Raw genomic sequence first — 20,923 nt, forward strand, 5'->3', positions numbered from 1 at the left:
GAAGGAATGATTATGTAGAGCTGGTTTGGAGGCTGCTATAGAAGAAGGGAATTTAGTTAAGCAGAGCGGAGGCTGGGGATAGCCTCAGCTGTGAAGTGGAGGTAGTACTTGCCTCATAGGATTGTGGTATGGATTCAGTGAAATATATCTGTTAAGTATCTGTGCAGTACTGTGTGACACATAATTTTTGTTACTCTTATAGACGGAGTATAATGGCTCTTTCTGTCATCTTTAAAACTTTTCCTTCCCAGATGCCTTTAACTTAGAGATAACACATAGTTTTCATCTTAAATAATAGCCAGTTACCTGGAATATAACATTTAAAAAATTCTGAGTTCGTTTCAGTAAGAAAGAATTTGATTAGTTAGTGATTAATTAGTGATGCCAAGGCTGGTATAAGGCGGGCTGGAGGCCGGGAATGGCGGTGTATGGGTTGTTGGAATAACACTATGTAAAGCAAGTATTTACCATTCTTCCCTAAAGTCCTATTATTGCCTATTTTTTCTAGCTTTCCTTTCACTTCTTCCTGTTAAACTCTACAATGTAAACTGGCAAGAATAGGATGTCAAGTGTATCTCTATACTTCTAGTTCTCAGTAAATATTTTCTGAATGATTAGCTAAATGAAGAAAATGTTAGTCCCAGAGTAGGTATGAACCTGAGCTATCACCCCTGTTCCAAAATATCCCTTATACACTCTCCCATTTACATTCCAGTGAACAGTTACCATTTAAAAAATACTTTTCTCCTCTACAAAGCCTAATTTCTCAATGTGGTTTACTTGTATCAGATTCTTAATAAAAACCACCACATGAGACAATGACAATCTTGTTTTGGGGAAGGGATAAGCTGGAAAAGAAAGGGGAAGTTTTTTCTTTGTTGTTAGGAAAGAGGTTGGATTTCGAGAAAGATAAGCCTAAATGGCTTTCAGCTTTGAGATGGAGGAATGCCTGGGATGGTGTAGGTTCTAAGCTGGTACAAAAAAGAGAAAGTATGCTGAAGATAAATGAAATTTTAATGTTAAGAGTGATAGATGTACAATTGTAAAAACACTGAAGAATTTTCTTTATAGTCTTACTCTCTGCTCCCTTCTTTAATATTCTATATCCCGCTCCATTTCCACTGCTAGATGAAATATTATGATATTGTTTTTTTGGCTGTCCAGATCTGTACTTGAGTTTTGACCCATTTCATTCTTTCATCTTTACTTACTTTCCCTCTAAATCCTTCTTCTTTTCTTCTAGGTAAACAAGTAGGGTATTCTGAACTTTTCCTGGGTACTATTTACTGATGGAACTACATCGTCTCACTCAGCTACTTTAAGTTCTCCTGAAAGAACAATAGTGGATAAAACTCTTTTCTTGCATCTAATTTCTCATAAGAAGGGTTCTTGGTTTTAGAAGGAAAAGAAGGAATAGGAGAGTAGAAGGTGAGAAAGTGAAAGTAAAAATTGCACTGGCTATCCTTTCCTACTTTTTGAAGGTTCTTATACCTTTGAGTATCTTCCCAATATGTGGAGAAAGCTTTGTTTTTATAAAACTGTTTTGTTTATTTCCTTTACTCTATGTCTAAATAGCCCTTAAAATTTATAAAATGAGGTGGTATATTCTTGGCTATACTGTCTATCTTCCTTTTAAAAAATGGATTTAATGTGTCTAGTTACATGATTTTAATTTATAAAATTTTTAGACATGTGTTACTGAACCTTAATGTTCAACTATATTTTAAACTCTTTAGTGTTGGAGCCAGGGAACCCAGTAGAAGGTACAGAGATTTTTTTAAGGCTATATACCAAGTACATAGAAATGTCTACTACTAAGCTGATTCATGAACAATGGGATCCCTACAGAAAAAAAGAAGATCTGATTCTAGATCAGAGTTATCCTTGGAATATTTAATAACAGCTTTAATAGAAAGATTTAAAGCAACCTTTCTTATGGGTATTTCTTTTCAGTTTATCATGGTCACAGTGTCTATTCTAGTTTGATAATTAATTTATAATATAAAAGTTAGTCTCAAAAGCTGTTTCAAATCCACTGGTGACATACAATCAATTAAATTTAACACCTGTTAGAAATGATAGATCTTTGTTGTAATAGAGTGCAGAGGATGCAACAGAGTGTCGTTCATTCTGTGAGTGGCATTGTGACCATCGAAATGGTTTGACTTATAGTAAGTGTTTTTCATGCTTTAAATCAGGAGCTATCATGGAGATACAGGAGGTAAGAAATAATGATCTGTGTCATGATAACTTCAGCTAATAGTGGTCTCTTCAAAAGCTATAACTTACAGGACAGTGGATTCCAAAGTTTCTATGTAAACTTTCAACCAGTAGTTTGTACTCTTTGATAGTTTTTCTGTTAAGTTTATGTGGAGGAATTACTGTATACATTTTCTTCAAATAAAATTTTCGAGCAAATAAACTAATTAGTACATGTAATCATGAGTTCTCATTCAAGCTTTCCTTTCAGTCTATACCAACATCCAGTTCTGTAATTTTATTATTTAAAATAAAATGCTTTTAGGCAGTATTAAGTTTGTTTGCTGATACATAGGAGAAGATAACAAAAAATGTGCCTTTTAACTTTCTTTTTAATGTATATGTTGTACATGTTTAAGAGTTTCAGTGTATATTTTTCCCTGTTAAATTCTGAAGAAACACATTTAACATGGTGATGAATCTTCTTACATTGCTCAGCTTTCAGTTCATAATTTAAATATGAAATATGAAATATTTAAAGTACAAATTTTCTCTGGATTGCAATTTAATAAAGATTGTTCCTTTACAGTGTTAGATATTTTGATTTTCAATTTTGTGAAAAGACTGTTGATTGTTCCAGTCTTAGTCTATTCAGATTGCTATAATAAAAAAACCTATAGACTAGGTTGCTTAAACTACAAACATTTATTTCCCACAGTTCTGGAGGCTGGGTAATCCAAGATCCCGGTGCCAGGTGATTCGATATCTGGTGGGGACCTGATTCCTGGTTCAGAGGAGGCCAATATCTTTGTCCTTTCAAGGCAGGAAGGACAAGAGCACTCTCTAGTCTCTTTTATAAGAACACTGGTCCCATTCATGAGAGCTCTACCCTCATGACCTCCTATAGACTCTACCTTTTAATATCATCACATTGAACGTTAGGATTTTAACACAAATTTGGGGGGCCACAACATTCAGTCCATAACACCTAGTTTCAATTTCAGACTTACAGTTTGAACTTCAAGCCATGTTTTGGACAGAGTCAAACTACTTAGATCAGATGTAGGAGTAGGTGGATAGATGATACCCATATTCTATTTTATTTTGGTGTTACATTAAAAATAAGATGAGGCTGCCATTGCTATTGCAGATTTTAGCCATTGTGCTAAAATAAGAAAAGGAAGTAAAGATTATTAATAGTTGATAGGAAAAGACAAAATCATCATTATTCCCATGTAATATGTTGGTCTACCTAGAAAATTCAAAAGAAGTAATCAAAAAACTATATGAAAAATAGCGTTCTGGAAGATATTTTAAAGGATATAAAATCACTGTATAAGAATCAGCAGTTTTCCATTTCAAATTCTGGCAGCATGGCAGATTAGATGTTCAGAAAAACTCTTCCTGTAACAGCATAAAATATTACATAAAATATTAACAAAAAATTACTTTTCAATGCATGCTTGAGGTAGTAGGAAGGAAGGGAATTTCTCAGAACTTAGAAATAACAAGAATATGTGAACTAATTGGTGAAATTGTACACTGGAATTGATATTTACCCAGGTATTACCTGCTAATCCTTGGTGGCTTAGGGCTTATATTTTATAGGTCTATGTATGAAGGAATAGAGACAAAGTTTGGTGCCTAAGGAGGGAGGAAGATTCAATGGAGAATCACCATATAAAAGCTGTGACACCCAAAGGATGACATTTTTAATAAGTGTCCAATGAAATTTTCCTTATATTGGTAGTTACTGGGGATATGTGCTGGCCGTAGCTCTGGGTAAAATGGAAATAAATGGACAGATAAAGGAAAAGGTTAGACACAACTAAAGAGGAAACTAGTTAACTGAAATATAGATAAAAAGAAAATACCCAGATGGTAGTACATAAAGAAGAAGAGTTGGGAATAAAAATGAAATTTTGAGGAACATGGAGGATAGGATGAGAAGGTTCAGCATAGGTCTAATCAGAGTTCTAGAAGTAGATAATGGGGGAAATGTGGCAGAGGCAATATTTAAAAAGATAATGGCTGAGAATTTTCCAAGGTAGAGCTAAAATTTAAGAAAATAGTAGCATATGAATTGGCCTGGGAGAGGGAGTGAGTGGATTCGAAGAATTCAAAGGAAAAAAAGGTAGAGGTATTGATACACTTTACACTTTAAATATGCTTGTTTAAATTTCTGGGTAATTATTATTAGAATAAAAATAGGCGGTGTGATTTCTCTTCCAAAAAGGGGGAAAATAAAATGGGGAGAAGAATCTTGATAAAAAAATAAGGCTACCAAAAAATAAAAATAGTGAGGCAAAGAGAAAGTACAAAATAGTAGATATGAATCCAAATATGTCAGCAATATAAATATAAATATTATACAACTTTCTAGTTAAAAGAATAATATTGTTAAGACAGGAGAAAACAAAAAGAAAACGAAAGTAGAATCCAGGTAAATTAAAGCTATTTGTAAGAGATACACCTAAAACATAAAAATATACATAGGTTAAAAGTTAAGGAATTGGAAATGACAAATCAGGCAAAATGAAAGCGGGTGTAGTTATGTTAATATCAAACAAAATAGACTTTATTTTTTTATTTTTTCAAAGTAAGCAGACAAAGTAGACTTTAAAGGAAAAGTATTACTGAAGGTAAAACATTATGCCTTCATCTAAACTTGATCTAATGGCCATATAAAGAAATTCTTTTCATGCAAACCTGGAACATTTATAAAAATTGACCATATGCGAGGCCATGAAGCAAGTTTCAATGCGTTTCAAAGATTGGTATCGTTCAGACCACATTCTCTAACTACCACACAATTTACAAATGTATTATAAAATGATAACTAAAAACATGTACACATTTGGAAATTAGAAACAGTTTCTAGATAACCCATGGTTGAAAGAAGAAATGATAATGAAAATGCAAATTTGTGGGATAAAGCTAAAATAATATTTAGAGTTATATAATAGTGTCAAATATTTATATTTAAAAAAGAAAAAAGGCTGAATATAAACGAGCTAACTATGTAACTTAAGAAGTTAGAACAGTATAGTAAACTCAAAGAAACTAGAAGGAAGGAAGTGATTAAGAGCAGAAATTAATGAATTTGAAAACAAAGATGTGGTAGAAAGGATCAACAGAACCAAAAATTGGTTTTTGAAAAGACTGATAAATTAGACAAATGCCTGGCAAGGTAGAGTTAAAAAATAAAAATAAAAAAAGAAGACCTGTAAATGTATTGGAAGTAAAAAAGGGACTTGACAGATGCAACCATGTGTTTCAAATATAGGAAAATGTTTGGACAACTTTATGCCGATTCATAGTAATAATTACAATATTACAGAAAGATTTTCTCATTCATAGAATAGAAAAATATATAATATTTCCCAGCTTAGTTTATCAGGCTAGTAAAACTTTAGAAGGATAGAACAAAAAGAGAAAATTACAGGTCAGTCTCCCTAATTAACATACGTAAAAAATCTTAAGCAAATATTAGCAAACCAAGTCAACTTATTGACTTGGTTTAGCAACTGTATTGAGTTTAAGTCAGGGAAGCAAGTTTGGTCCAGCATTATAAAAAATTTGTTAATGTAACTCACCATTTTAGAAAATTAAAGGAGAAAAAGTATATGATAATTCAGAGAGATACTGAAAAAGCATTCTGTAAAACTCAACAACGATTTATGATCAAAACTCTTCTCAAACTAGGATTAAAGGGAATTTTATTTAATCTGATATAATGTAGCTGTAAAAAATATGTAGCAAGAATCATACTCAATGGTGAATGATTAAAAGTCTTGCATTTAAAATTAGGAATAAGACAAGGAGACTTGGTATCATAATTTTTAATTAACATCATACAGGCATTTCTAGCCTGAAAAATAAATCCAAACACATACTAACACTTACGAATAAGGAGTTGAATAAAAGAAGCGAACTGTCATTATTTGCAGAAAATATTATTCACAAAGAAAAATTTTTTAAATTATACACAATATTAAAATGAATCAGGATTTAGTAGGGTGCTAGATAGATTAATATGTGAGAAAATTAAATTTCTATATCAGCAATAAAGAGTTAGAAAATCCAATTTTGAAAAAGATACAAATAGTTTCAAAAATACAGGTCACATGGGAACAAATCTTAACAAAAAATATACAACTCTTATGTAGAAAAAAATTCTAAAGCATTATTGAAAGATTTTTAAAGATATCTATAAATAGAGAAACCAATGATGTTCATGGATAGGAAAGTCCAAATGTTACAAAGAAGTCAGTTCTCTTAATAGTCTTGCAATTTCTATCAAAATTCTATTTGTGGAAAGTGATAAAGTTGAATTTACAATTTATAAAGAGGAGCAAAGGGCTATAAATAGGTAAGACATTCCTGAAGAGAGAGAACCAGAAGAGGACTTGCTTTGCCAGATAGAAGGACTTATTATAAAGCTACAGTACTACATACCGTGTTTTGTATTGGCTCAAGGATAGACAAATGTGCTGGTGGAACTGAATAGGAAGCCCAGAAACAGACTTACACATATTTGGAAACCTGATTTATGACAGAGCTGGCATTGCAGATTGTTGATGGTGGGACAATTTATTATCATCATGGAAATAAAAAGAAAACAGATCTTCACACCATACACAAATTAATTCCAGATGGTTTAAGGACTTAAATGTGAAATACAAAATTATAAAGTGTTTAGAAGACAATAGAAGAGATTATCTCAATGACAATATTTTAGGGAAGGTTTTCTAATCCAAGACTGAAAAATAATCAACTAGAAAGGAAAAAATTGATTAGTTTGATTACATAAAAAGTAAAAACCTCTGTTGTTCAAAAACACTATAATAAAAGGTCCAGCAGAATCTTGTTCAAGATGATGACCTTAAATACTTAGTACATTTGATTGTATTTGATATTTACACAACTGGGTGATAGTTTAGGATGAATTGCTATTAAATACATGGCGTTTTAATCATGATGTGTCTTGGTGTGGGCCTCTTTGGATCCCTGGTTTTTGGAATTCTCTGAGCTTCCTGGGGTTTTATGTCCATTTCCTTCAACAGGTTAGGGAAGATTTCCATCATTATTTCTTCAAACAGCTGTTCAACATCTTGATTTTCTTCAGTTATGCTGATCAGACGGATATTTGGACCCTTAATAGTGTCCCACATGCTCCTTAAATTATTTTTATAGTCTTGGCATCTTATCTCTTGCCATTCTGATTGAGTGTCCTTGGCTTTCCCATCCTCTAGGTAGGGCATTGATCCTTTTCTTTATTCACTTTGTTTATTCCATTTAATATACTTCTCATCTCAGATAATGTGTTCTCCATTTCAGACTGGTTCCCTTTTATAATTTCCATTTCCATTTTTATGTTTTTTTTTTTTATATCTTTTTTGGAGTTTCTACACTTCCCAAAAGTTCATTGAGCATCTTTATAATCAGTGTTTTGAACTCTGCATCTGTTAGATTGCTTGACTCCATTATATCTGGATCTCTGTTCTGTTCTCTCATATAGTTTCTGCTTCTTTGTCTTCCCATTTTGGCTGCCTTTCCGTGTCTGTTTCTATGTACTAAGCAAAGCTCCTGAGTCTCCCAGTCTTACTAGTGTGGATTTGTGAAGTAGGTTTCCAATGGCACAGTCCTGAGAGGGGTTTAGCTTCAGGCCAAATTTAGCCCAAGCCTCTACCTCTCCGGGGCCACCTGTTAAGATTCAGCAAGCAATCCACAGATGCTGTGCTAATATTTGCCTCAAAAGGCCATGTCAGAAACCGAGGCCAGCTGCCTCCAGTGTGATTCTAGGCACTGCTCAGCAAGGAGCACCTGACTCGCTGAGGATAAACTTGGATGTGGCTTGGGTGGGGCCGCGAGTTGGGGAAGGCAGGGTTTCAGAGAATCCTCTGAGCGGAGCGACCTCTATTATCCAGTTTGATGACGTTTCAGCTATGGTGGCGCAGGGTCTGGCGCACTGGTAGGGGGTAGGGCTCAACAGGAAACAATGGATATCGCCAGCACTTCTGTACCGAGTCTCGCGACTCTCACTCCAACAGTGTCTCCCTGTAAATCCCTGGTGCTCCCAGCGTGCAGCTGAATTGGTACTGGTACTGAGAATGAGCAGGTCCCGTCACTGTGAAAATCCGCTCACAGACGCAGCCTCTTTAAGAGGCATCTGCCGCTGCTGCATCCTCCGTCTCAGCCACTGAGACTGGGCAGCCCTGTGTCCTCACCCCATCCTACCTTCTGCCGTTGCAGAGTGCTTTCTTGGATTTCTCCCTAGCTGTATGGCTTGTTCATCTAGATCCCCTGCAATTTTTTTCTTGCTGCTGCTCCTTGTTTTCATTCCAACTTTGATTTGGTCTCCAGAGGGGTAAACAGAAAATCTATCATCTATGCCATTTTTTCCCCCATTGAGTTAATTTTTATATATGGTGCCAGGTTAGGGTACAACTTCATTATTTTGTATGTGGATATCCAATTTTCCCAGCACCATTTGTTAAAAAGACCATCCTTTACCCATTGAATGATTTTGCCCCCCCTGCCCCCACCAGCCATCAAAAATTGTTTGAATATATGTGCAAGAGTTTATTTCTGAGCTCTCAATTCTATTCCATTGGTCTACATGTCACCTTTATGCCAGTACCACACTGTTTTGATTACTGTAGCTTTGTAGTAAGTTTTGAAATCGGGAAACATGAGTCCTCCAGCTTTGTTCTTCTTTTTCAAAATTAATTTGGGATTTCTGGATTTTCCATATAATTTTAGGATGGATTTTTCTATTTCTGAAACAAATTTCATTGGGATTTTGATAGGAATTGCATTGAACATGTAAATTAGGTAGTATTGACATCTTAACATTATTAAGTCTTCTAGTCAATGAACATGAGATTTATTTACTTTTATTTATGTCTTCTTCAATTCCTTTCAGCAAAGTCTTATAGTTTTACTTGAATGAGTCTTTGACTTCTTTGGTTAATTCCTAAGTATTTGATTCTTTTTGATGCTGTTATAAATGGAATTGTTTTCATAATTCCCATTTCAGATTGTTCATTGTTTGTGTGTAGAAGTGCAACTGATTTTTGTGTGTTGACTCTGTCCTGCTATTTCCCTGAATTAATTTTTAACTTTAATAGTTATTTTCTTTTGTAGAATCTTCAGGGTTTTCTATATATAAGATCATATCATCTACAAACAGAAAAAACTTACTTCTTCCCGTCCAACTGGCATATCATTTATTTATTTTTCTTGCCTAATTGCTCAGGCTATAACTTTCAGTATTGTGTTGAATGGATGTGGCAAAAGAAGGCATCCTTGCTCCTGATCTTTGAGGAAAAACTTTCAATCTTTTACCCTTGAGTTTGAGGCTTGCTGTGGGTTTTCATATATGGCTTTTATTATGTCGAGGTACAGAATAGATTTTTTCTACTGTTTTTTTGATTTGTATACTTTCCAAATTAATTAAGAAAAAGAAATGAAATAGGGAGAACCGATTAGATGTGTTCGTGTGTGCACATGTATACTCAGATAAACATATATGTAAATTTTATATCTATATATATGAATAAAATTGGAAAAAATACTTATTGACGATATTGTTTAGAAGCATATTTGAAAATGGTAGATGAATTGTTTCTTAATAAAACAATATCCCAACTATTTTTAGATGTTGCATCTATTGAAAATATTATTTCTATGCTGGATATAATGTTTAAATTGTTGTAAATTGAGGAGAATTAGTTGGAACTTAAAATAGTAGCAGTTGAGTAGCTATTTGTATTTATAATTTGACACACTGATAAGAAAACAAATCTATATGTTTATGTATAATGACTTACTCTTCTAAAAGAGAGATGTTTCTTCTTATTTCAGGCAACCTAATGAGGCCTCTTTTGAATTATGGTATTGCTTGGTAAGCATATCTTTTTTACTTTGTTACTTCTCAGAATAATATTGATTAATTTATGTAAATTAGTTGTATTTTTGGTTTATTGTTGCAGTATGTCTATGGGCTTCCTGGTTGAAGAGACTGCTCCAGTTGTTTGGAGAGGCCTTATGGTAATGTCAGCCGTTGAGAAACTGTTGAGGCAGGTATGAAAATTGCATTAAGTATCCTGTTATTATTGGCACACTGTGGTTAATGCATTTACTGATTAGAGAGCTATTAAATTTGCATTTAGGTTTGAGATGTTTTGCAAAAGAATCCAGTTGATAGACTGAATGTATAATAAGATATGTGGCGCCAAGACCAAATTTCATTGTTATATGATGTAATCTTTCCCATTGCTTATGAGTATTAAAAATCCTAATGTCATATTGTTTTGTTGCTCTGTTGAGTCTGTAGTAAGATGAAATGATCTATTTTATAAGTAATATGCCTTATTTAGATTTATGGTTAATCTCATTTTAGCCAATATGAGTTATAAGGGCAGTGTAGGAGTTACTCAGATATAAGAAAAAAATTGTATAAACTATAGTGCTTGTGATTTAAAATTGCTTCCGAACAAAATAAAATTTTGTTTTACTCTGAGTACATATGGCTATATATTTGTCTCTATAATACATGTTCAATCAACTTTAATTTATCCTTAAGGAAGTGAACAGTTGATTGGATAATCTAAAAATATCAGATGGGCTGTATGTTATTCATAGCAATAAATTTTAATTTTTTCTTAGTAGTGTGAATTTATAATTAATTATATTCTAGATAAATATTATGAGTAATTTGGATTTTATCTACCAACTTACATCAGTTACCTCTTATTCAGATTTTACTTTGGTGCAGGTACCATGCTATAGGTTGCCAGTTTGAATCATAGATATTTCTATATATGTATTTATATATAGAAATACTTATATTTCTATATAAATTATTTATATACATTTATATAAAATGTTCATATGTTTATATTTTTCCATATATAAATATATATTTGCACAAATACATTTGCATAAACATAAATACATATTTACATAAATATATAATTATAAATATTTCTATATCAATATTTACATTTTTAAATGAAATACATATTTATTTCCAATTGCGATAGTAAGTAGATGAAATATGTCTTGAACTTTGAAACTCGTCTTTTTTCATTGTAATGTCTTTCTTCTGCTGCTTGAGTTCTGATAAATGTGTTCTTTGATCTCTGGTTCCAGTATCCTCCTATTTTCCTAGCGCCTCTAAGTCTCTTCGGTGCATCTTCTCCTCTTCTACACACAGATCCCACAGTTGGTTGTTTTAGTTCTACTCCTAACAATATCTTTTCTCTACCAATTCCTTTTTGATCTTTATTTGTCTGGATTAATTTAGCCTCTTTTTTTTTTTTTTTTAAGGAAATTCTAAACCAGTGTTGATTTAGTTGATAGAGTCAATAGAAATTCAGAAACACCAAAAAGAGAATTCTAATTTTGTCGTGAGAATATTTCAAATATGAATTTTCTCCCTCTTATATTGCTGTTATAATTCTCAACGAGAAATGATTCAGAATTCTTCTCAATCCTTTATGGATAGTCACAAGAAGGTGGAAATACTTCTGCTTTCCACAGTAATCAGAAACTTAGAGAGAAGAGATAAGGAGATTCAGGCCAAGCACTGGTGCTCACAGCTCAGCGATGCAGGATTCCCTAGCCCTACAGTCTGTTCTCAGCAAGATGTGTGCAAGTTCTCTTTCCTACCTCTGTGTGTCCTTTTTAAAATCTCAGGGACCATTTTAAATCTCAAATTCCAACAGGTGACAAAAGCATCTCTGCAAACGAGCCCTTGAGGGTAAGGGGTAAGGAGAGAGAGAGAGGGAGAGAGGGAGAGAAGGAGGGAAGGAGAGACAGAGAGAAAGAAAGGGAATGGGAATGGGAATGCATGTGCCTTCAGGAGAGAGGCAGAGGGAGTCTCCCACAGAATAAGTGAGATTAAACCTAATAGTTCAAATTAATTAGGCTACAAAAAGAGTGTGCGCAAAGTTCAAAGTTATATTCAGTACCTGCTTTTATAAATGAAGAAAACTTTTTTGAGACCAGAGGTGAAAGAATCAAAAGTCTGAAGGAACCAGAGAATATATATATATTTTTTATTTTGTGGGGTGTTGGGGAAGAGAGGAGGGGCAGATCCCAATTCCACATTCTCAGTCAGTGTCCTTCCATAACCCAGCCTCTTTCATATACAACTGAATACTGTCAGAGAATATGGAATAACTGTGTTAATTGCTGGCATTATACAATTTTTGATTTCTGAATTCAGCCATGGTCTCAACACTTTAGTCATCGATTTTATTCATTGTTCTTCTCAACTTTTGTCAAATGCTCAGCTTAAAAATATTTAGGGAATTTGATAGTCTGGCAGAGGACCTAGTGGAGATTTGGAGATTAGTTCTCTGACAAATAAATTGTATAAAAGTCAGTTTACTCAGATAGGTGCTGAAGATACATTTTTAGCAAACGTACTATAAAGTATCAGGATGAAAGATGGATTGAGAAAACGGATCTATAACTTACTTTATTGGGATAATCAGAGGATACCTAGAGTAACCTCTAGGATATGGATATTAGACTGAATATTTATCTTACAGTCTTTTGTAAAGCAACTTCTGTCATCAGCACATTTTAATGAGAATTGAAAAGCTGATATTTCGGACTACACTGTGACCATGCTGATCACCTGAACTGCTTTTTTTGTTTGTTTGTTTTAGAAAGCAGAACAGCATTTGGTAAGTTTACCATCCTTAGTGAAAATTTAGTAGCTGGATAGATGCTCTGCATAGTAGTGGATTATAGAAGTTACCTGATTCATTGAGTAAAAAAATTGAGTATAACATGTATACATAAGTGTCTATGAACCATACGTGTACAGATAAATTATTCCAAAGTAAAACACCAAATATATATAATCTCAGGAAAAGATAAATAAAATACCAATGTTCTAGAAGTTCCTTTCATGTCCTTTCCTAGTTACTGTTTTAGGGGGAGAAGATAAATACTTGCGGTTAGTCTGCCATCTTGAACTGGAAGTCTGGTTTAAATTTTTTTTTTCTCTTACGATATTTTATTGAATTAAACTTATGCATACAATGAAGTGCACAGTCTTATATGTATAGTTCAGTGATTTTTTGATAAATGTATGTACTTATGTAACCATAGAGAACATTTCTGCCCACCCTAGATAGTTACACTGGTCTCTCTTCTATTCAATCTCCCATCCATAGGCCATCACTGTTGCATGTTTTTATACTTTATATAAATGGAACTCTACAGGAGACTAGCCTTTTGTATCTTGTTATTTTCTCTAAGCCTAATGCTTTTGAAAGTCACCCTCTGTAGTTGAGTTCTTTTTATTGCTGCATAGTATTCCATTGCATGAATATAACCAAATTCTATTTGTCTATTCTGTTTGTGGATATTTAGGTAGTCTCCAATTTTTCGCTATAATGAATAATGCTGCTTTAAATACTTGTACACGTGTTCATAAGAGTTCCAGTTGCTTCACGTCTTTGTCAACATTCGGTGTTGTCAGTCTCTTCACTAGTGGGTGTGAAATGGTATCTTTTTATGGTTTTAATTTCTGTTTCCCTGATGGCCAATGATGTTGAGCCTCTTTTCATGTGCATATTAGATTTTGCTGTATATTTTTTTGTGAAGCATTTGTTCAGCTCTTTTACTCATTTTTTATTGGTTTATTTTTCTTCTTGTAATTGCGTTGCAGAAGTTTTAATATATTCTGGCTATAAGTTCACTGTTATATATATGTATTGGGAATATTTCTCCCAGTCTGTTACTTGCTTCTTGATGAGCTGAAGTTTTAAAGTTTCATGTAATCCAGTTTATTAAAAAAATTTTTTTTTTCCTGGTACTTTTTGTGTTCTAAGAAATCTTTGCCTGTCTACCCCAAGGCTGTAAAGATATCCTCACATATCGTACTCTCAAAGCTTTGTAATTCTGGCTTGTACATCTTGAATTAATTTTTGTGTGTGAATTGAGATAAAGGTTTTTTTTATAGTTTTGGTATAATAGGAATATGTGCATTCTTTGTTCTTGCATCCTGACCCAAAGCCCTATAACCTTTAGCATTTCCTGAGTGATAGGAATGTCTCTTGTCATTCATAAGGATCTTCTTTTTGAGTTCATGCTAGTGAGATAACTTAGGCTGGGGCCCCTAGATAGCCTTAGAATGGGGCTGGTCACCAGAAAGACCAAGTGTTTAGAGGGTTGGAACTTTCCGTCCTGCCCACTGGCCTCTGGGAAGGAGAAGGGGATTGGGCTGCAGATTAAGCTCTATAGAAACTCTTGAACAAAAAAAAAAATTGATGAGCTTCTGGATTGCATTTTTGGAGATTTTCAACTGACTCCAGTGTGTAGACAAGTTTGGGAACCACTGGTCTGCAGAGTTTTAAGAATGATAGTTCAGAATGAGGAATGAAAACAGGCAAGGAGGTAATAGTTGTTAGGTGGCCATTTGTTATCCTTTAGTAGAACAGTGAATGAAAAAAATCAGGGGTTTAAAAATAGATATATAGAAAGACCGTAGAAGTAGAGGTTTATTCTGCTTGTTAAATAAAATAGACCATACATGGGGGTAGAGAGTGGGGAAAAGGAAAAGAAAATAGGATGGAAGCCTAAGGAGAAATGGTATCAAATGAAGACCCTTTTTATTTGTTTTCCAAAAAGGATAGCCATACCTTTTCCAAATTATAGGATAGAGTAAAGAGGGACTGAAGATTCTAGAAAATGAGGGGATTATTGAAAGAGGAATATTGTGAAAAAAGGCAAAAAGGAATGGGCTTAAAATGTTAACACATGAGTTATTTTTGGAAAATAAGTGTGTAGTTCCAAGTTTGGTGAATAGAATGGAAAGAAGATCAGATGAGGAAACCCCATCATACCTGGTACTAAAAAGAGGTTAATAAATTATTTCCTTGATCTCATTGGAAGGAAAAAGATAGTGACTTCACTCAATAGAGAAAATTTGGCTCACAAAATTCAGTATTCATAGAATTTATCTGGAGGGCTAGCTGAAAATTCAGATTTATAGCCTTCCTGTTACACTCCCCCACTTAAAGATTTTCCTTCACTAGATCCAAGGGAGGGCGAAGGAGTTTGCACTTTTAATAGATTACCCTAGGTGACACTAACTCACGCTGGTGGTTCTGAAATCAAATTTAGGCATATGATGGTCCAGAGCCAGTGCTTTTTAATTGCTTTCTGAGGAATAAAAAAATAAATGATGAAGAGATGAGTGATAGGATCTCCGTGTAGCAGCAAAGGCCCACCGGATACTAAATATCACAATTTTTTATTTTTGCCAACTCTTTAGCAACATTCTGAAGCCTGAAACTCAACATGGGCAAACCTGTTGTTAGATCTAGGATTGGCATGGCAGAAAGTCTGAAGGGAAAAAAATATATAGGGCATTAATGAGGTAAAGACAGAAGTCAAGGCCTGATTTCCAGAAAGACATGTTTTTGGGAAGTATCAGGAGGCTGGGTAAAATTGGAGGAATCAAATAAGTGAAAATCACCTGTGATGGGGAAGAAACGATACAGTAGCTGTTGGAAGAACAGGTTTAAAAAGTGACAGATGAATTGGTTTTGTTCAGAGGAGGGGCATTAGAAAAGTTGGTCTTTTTTTATAGATGAAATTTAGAAATGAGATATTACTGAGTAAAGGTAGTTTTCTATTAAAGTGAGAAAAATGTCAAGGTATCAATCTCACAGTAGGGTGGTAAAAAGGTTGCCAGATAAACTTAACCTAGTTAAGTTTGAGTATCAAATACACAGTGAATAATTCTTCAATATGAGTATGTTCCAAATATTGCTTGGGACATATTTACACTAAAAAATCATTTGTTGTGTGTCTGATATTCAAACTTAACTGAGTGAGGGTTCTCTATTTTTATTTGCTAAATCTGGCAATCCTAAGTGGAAGTGATATTTCATAAGACATAGGAAGTTGGGTAAGAGTCAGATTGGTAGAGGGTAAGCGTGATGGGGGTGTGGAGATGAATTGTTTGAGAATAAAAGTATGAAGTAATATTAAGGGAACATTATTTAGCCAAGATTGGCAGATGTGAGTAATTCAAATGAAGTGAACATTAGAGTTGGAGGTGGGGCAAAGGATTACATTAAGATGGAGGAGCCCTGCCAGAATCATTCTTGTAATTTGGTGAAGGAAGATGGTTTGTCAACATCTCCAGCTTCGTCTGAAAGGGTAACATCTTTCTGGATGCAGAAGCAGTAGTATAGGGAGCCTCATGGTTTCATCTTGCCAGTGTCTAGTAATTTATCTATGTAATTTCACTCCACCTCCTTCCAACCTCATCTCCTAAAAGGAAGAGAAGAGATTGATGAATAAATATGGTATATGTTCATGAATGCATTATGTGATGCATTATGAAAAAGCATGCCATATCGTAAAAAGAGAAGTTAAACTTTATGATTAATTAGGAAAATGAGGCAGATAAATGCTAGAATGTCATTTTGAGTACTGGATTTATCAGTATGTCATCCTTTTTATTCTCCTGATTTTTGAAACAATTTCCTTTTATTTTGACTTTAAATAATTAAAGGCATAAACACATAGTACATTTTCTCAATGAATAACTAATAGCTTAAAATTTTTGTTATTTGTTAAGATTCCTTAGTTCTATTTGTTTTTCTTAAGTTGTGCTCAACATAGATATAATGAGTTTAACTCCAATGAAGAAGTCTTGTCTTAGAATCTTTGAGTTTGAAAATGTGGGATGTTAGAAGAAAATAATTTTAGCTGTTAGAGAAAGAGCTACAGAAAGGAAAACTTCAAAGGCTAGTTTGGTGTGAGCACCTGCTGTGGTCACAGTGTAAACCCCAGAGACCATGGATTTTGGCAGCAGTTTCAGTGCTTTTAGTTCAATCTCCAGTATCCCCAAATGTGAAGCAGATGCCAGTTTTCTTCTCTAGGGTTCTGATAATGGCATATAATGAGTTGGTTGTTTCCTAGCAACTAAAGAAGCAGTTTCACTTTAGCTGATTGTGCAACAGGAATGAGACATTTTCCCTTGATAGTTGGTATTAGTGATTTCCCCGACAATGGAATTTCACTTCTGAATAAGGAATGTTCTGAGAAGCCTTTGGTTTCCTAAAGAATTTTGCTTTTGAGTGTGGGCTAAGCTCGGCTTAATCCTGTATAAAATGAAAAAAAAGTTTTTTGAGCCCTCTAAGCACCTCCCATGGGAAGAGCCAAAGAAGTTGGATACATCATTTCTCAAATGGCGAATGATTATACAAGAAGCTATATAATAGGTGTATTTTTCCCAGTTTTTAGCAGGATAATTAACAGATTCTTTCCTGTATTTGATGTTTGAGATAACAGAGGTTTATTAAGTATTGCCCAATGTATTGTAGAAAAATATATATGAAATTATATTACCAGTACTATTTCAGTATAAAGTCAAGATAACAAAAACAGTTTCTAATCTATATCTTACTTGACTTAAAAAAATATTAAAAATTATCATACCAATTATTATTATAGCTACCCTTAAAGTAAACTGTTAAACAATTCAGTGTTTATCTTTAAATAGTAGTAGTTATAAGGCATCTGTATTTAAATCATTTCTAAATACTTATTTGGCAGTGGTGGTAGATCTTCTGACTTTTAAGATATATGGAGGCATGAGAAAATTGCTTCAAATGACCTTTTTGTCATTTACAGTCTAAATAGTTTCTAAGGAAATTCTCTGTTTTTCTTCCTTTGACATTATATAACCAATATAAATTACCTTTCTCATCCAGATTTGTAGTATGATATATTGTTTCAGAAGTTCCCAGACACTTAGGCAAAGAGCTAAAATATTAAACGATGTTGTTAAGATAATGAAGTTAGCCATATCTAAGTATACCATAGAAATGTTTTGCCTTTCGGAGAAAAGGTTCATAGACTATGTATTAACTATAGATGAAGTTATTGAATGTCTTCATTGTTAGTTTTGGGCATCTGACCTTCTTATTCATTCCTATGAATAAGATCATCAGATACTTAGCAGGTCTCATATTTAAAAACACTTTATTAGGCCTTTGTGAAGCATTGAGGAATGAAGAACACTAATTAATTCAGTTGAACAGGACAGTAGTTTTTCAGTCACCTAAGACATAATTTTTTTCCTTAAAAACCCTTTAAACATATACTATTGAATGTCAGCTGTAATTGAAAAATTAAAAATGGGGCAAGTAAAGGGGAATAAGAGGTTCTAACTTTCAGGTATAAACAAATAGGTCATGGGGATGTGGTATACAGCATAGGGGATATAATCAATAATATTGTGATAGCATTGTATGGTGTCAGATGGTTGCTGGACTTATCATAACAATCACTTCTTTAAGTAGATAAATGTTGAATAACTATTTTGTACACCTGAAACTAATACAATATTGTGTTTTAGCTGTATTTTAATAAAAGTCTTTTAAAAAACCTTTAAACATGAAGCAAAGTTTCTATGTAGCATAACTTAATTATTGCTCTTAGATTTCTTTAGGCCTTAATCTGAGGCTAAAGAGTCAATTATGTTAAGCCTAGTTTTGAATTTTTCTTTCTTTTTAAAAACTAGAAATTAGTGAATAAGAAAGTAGATTTTAATATAACTAAAGCCCAGTTCTTTGAAATATTTTTCTGAGACAGTATTATCTAGTAAATAGCTCAGTTTGATTAATCTATCAGGGTTTTTTCTTTTGATTATCATGCATTCATTCACTTAATTATTTATTGAGCATATCAGATCATTATTGCTGTACTTTTAAAATGTCATTGGACTTTTTGTCATCTCCAGCAGCAGACATTTAGTAACTACTTACCATGTTTGGGGCATTGGTTGGATGCTGAGGACACAAAGATGTGTAAGGCATAGTTCAAAATCATAAAATAAACTTTCAGTTATATACTGACTTTGTCTTGTAGTCATAAGCAAGATGTTTAGATATATTAGAAATTTTGATGATTTTTCAGATACTGTTTTACAATATTTTTTACTTAAGGCAGTCAAAATTGGAACTTAAAGAACAAGGCTGAGTATTCCATAGTGTCTACTATTCAAGTTGGTGATATTGTTACAGGATATCAGATTTCACAGATTTCCTTTAGGTTCCATATCAGCATTTCTGTAGTTAGCATTGGAAAAGAGCTAGTTATCAGAACGAGTTAGAAACAGCCTATGAATATTAATTGCTGGTTATTTCTTCCTATTTAAATGCCCTTCTTTTTCTCCTAGTTATAAGAGAGGACTTACATGAGTACCTCTAACTCATTGTGATGACTGAGTACTTACATATGCAGCTTTGAATATTGTAATGTTCTTTTTTTTATATGTTGTTATTGTAGTTATCTAAGACAGAAAGCTATTACAGTCTTTTTTGGCTGTCACCAACTGTCCCCCACCTCCCTATTGCAAGTCACTTATGCCACATTTCACAAGTGTTAGAGTAGATCTGGTTGGTCAGTGTCATTACTTCACAATTTATTCTTGTGTTCCAGTCTCTGTTAACACAGATGTAGGGACACTTTTTAAAAACCTGATAAAACTACTTAGTGACCTCAGGTGTTTAAATGGGCAGTCTAGCAATAATATAAAGTCATAAAAGTATAAGAAAAGGAGAGTTATTGTTCTCCAGTGTCAACCACTGATATTCTCACTTCTTGTTCTGGTAGTTTTTAGTTGGAGCAATTTGTAAGGCCAGGAGCTTCTTTTCTAACCTGAAGGCCTCCTGCTGTAGCCCTCTGATTATACATAGCTGAGCCAGATTATCTTCTGCTCTACATCAGCCTTGGATCAGCCCTAGTCTTGGTACCTTGGGAAGATGAAGGTACTTTACTATTCTTGGCCATCAATTCCTTGAATTTCTTCCTTAGGTTTTAGGCTTTTCAATCACATCTTGCTCTGTCCTGGATACAGGAACTAGCATGTCATCTCCCCTTTTCCCATTTGGTATATCATTAGCTTTTTTTTTTTTTTCCAATTACCTCTCCCCTTTGGCAAGGTTAGGCTTTTTCATCTTTCTAGTTATATGTCCTTCTTCCCCAGAACTTTTCAGTATGGCGTTAGGTTTCTCATCTCTGATCTTCCTCTTTCTTCATAGTTTGTGGGCTCAGGTTACCAGTTTTTACTTCCCTGTTATTGGCTCAAGTGCTTACTAAGGAGAGAGGTGAGACCTTGCCCTGATTTTGTCTTTATATTCATTTCCATTCTCAGCAGTGAACATAGAGAATCAGGATTCTTATTTTCAGAACATAGAATGGGGAGAGGGGCATGATTTGACTATTCAGTCCAAATGGAGTATAGCAATGTATTTCTATGATTTTTCTGACATCTAAATAAAGAAGTAAGGACAGTTAGAGTAAAACAGAGCATTTGGTTTGACTCCAGGCCTGAATCTAAAGAGAGCAGGCAAGGAAGTAACAAGAAAAAGCACAGACAGGTACCAAGAAATTGAAGTCATCATTATGTTTAAACTTGACCAATGTTTCAATGATAAAGCAACAATGCTTGGGTATTCTTTTGTCTGACAGCACAGAGAAATGTTTTCCATTTCCTTCTTTTTGTATCTACCACAGGAAAGTAATAGAGGTCCTGGGATAGTTAATGTAAAGGTGGGCTCTAACTGTAGCTCTGATGTTAATGGGAATCATGCTGGCTTGTTTATAAGAGAATTGAAAAAAATGGACTGTTTCAATCAATTGAAGTCAGCAATCAAAATTAGTGCAAAAGAAA

At 33.8% G+C, this 20,923-nt stretch overlaps 1 protein-coding gene across 6 annotated transcripts in view; it reads left to right on the top strand.

Moving 5' to 3' along the window:
* The window catches only part of NUBPL (nucleotide binding protein like), a 180,050-nt gene that overhangs the window by 49,800 nt on the left and 109,327 nt on the right, over positions 1-20,923 (top strand). For all 6 annotated transcript variants that reach the window (XM_025043382.1, XM_025043383.1, XM_025043385.1 and 3 more), the window contains 2 exons: positions 10,069-10,108; positions 10,197-10,287. In XM_025043382.1, the coding sequence (XP_024899150.1) occupies positions 10,069-10,108; positions 10,197-10,287 (131 nt within the window). The remainder of the gene's footprint in view (positions 1-10,068; positions 10,109-10,196; positions 10,288-20,923) is intronic.

This window comes from Pteropus alecto, unplaced genomic scaffold (assembly GCF_000325575.1).
Source record: "Pteropus alecto unplaced genomic scaffold, ASM32557v1 scaffold171, whole genome shotgun sequence".
Lineage (NCBI taxonomy): Eukaryota > Metazoa > Chordata > Mammalia > Chiroptera > Pteropodidae > Pteropus > Pteropus alecto.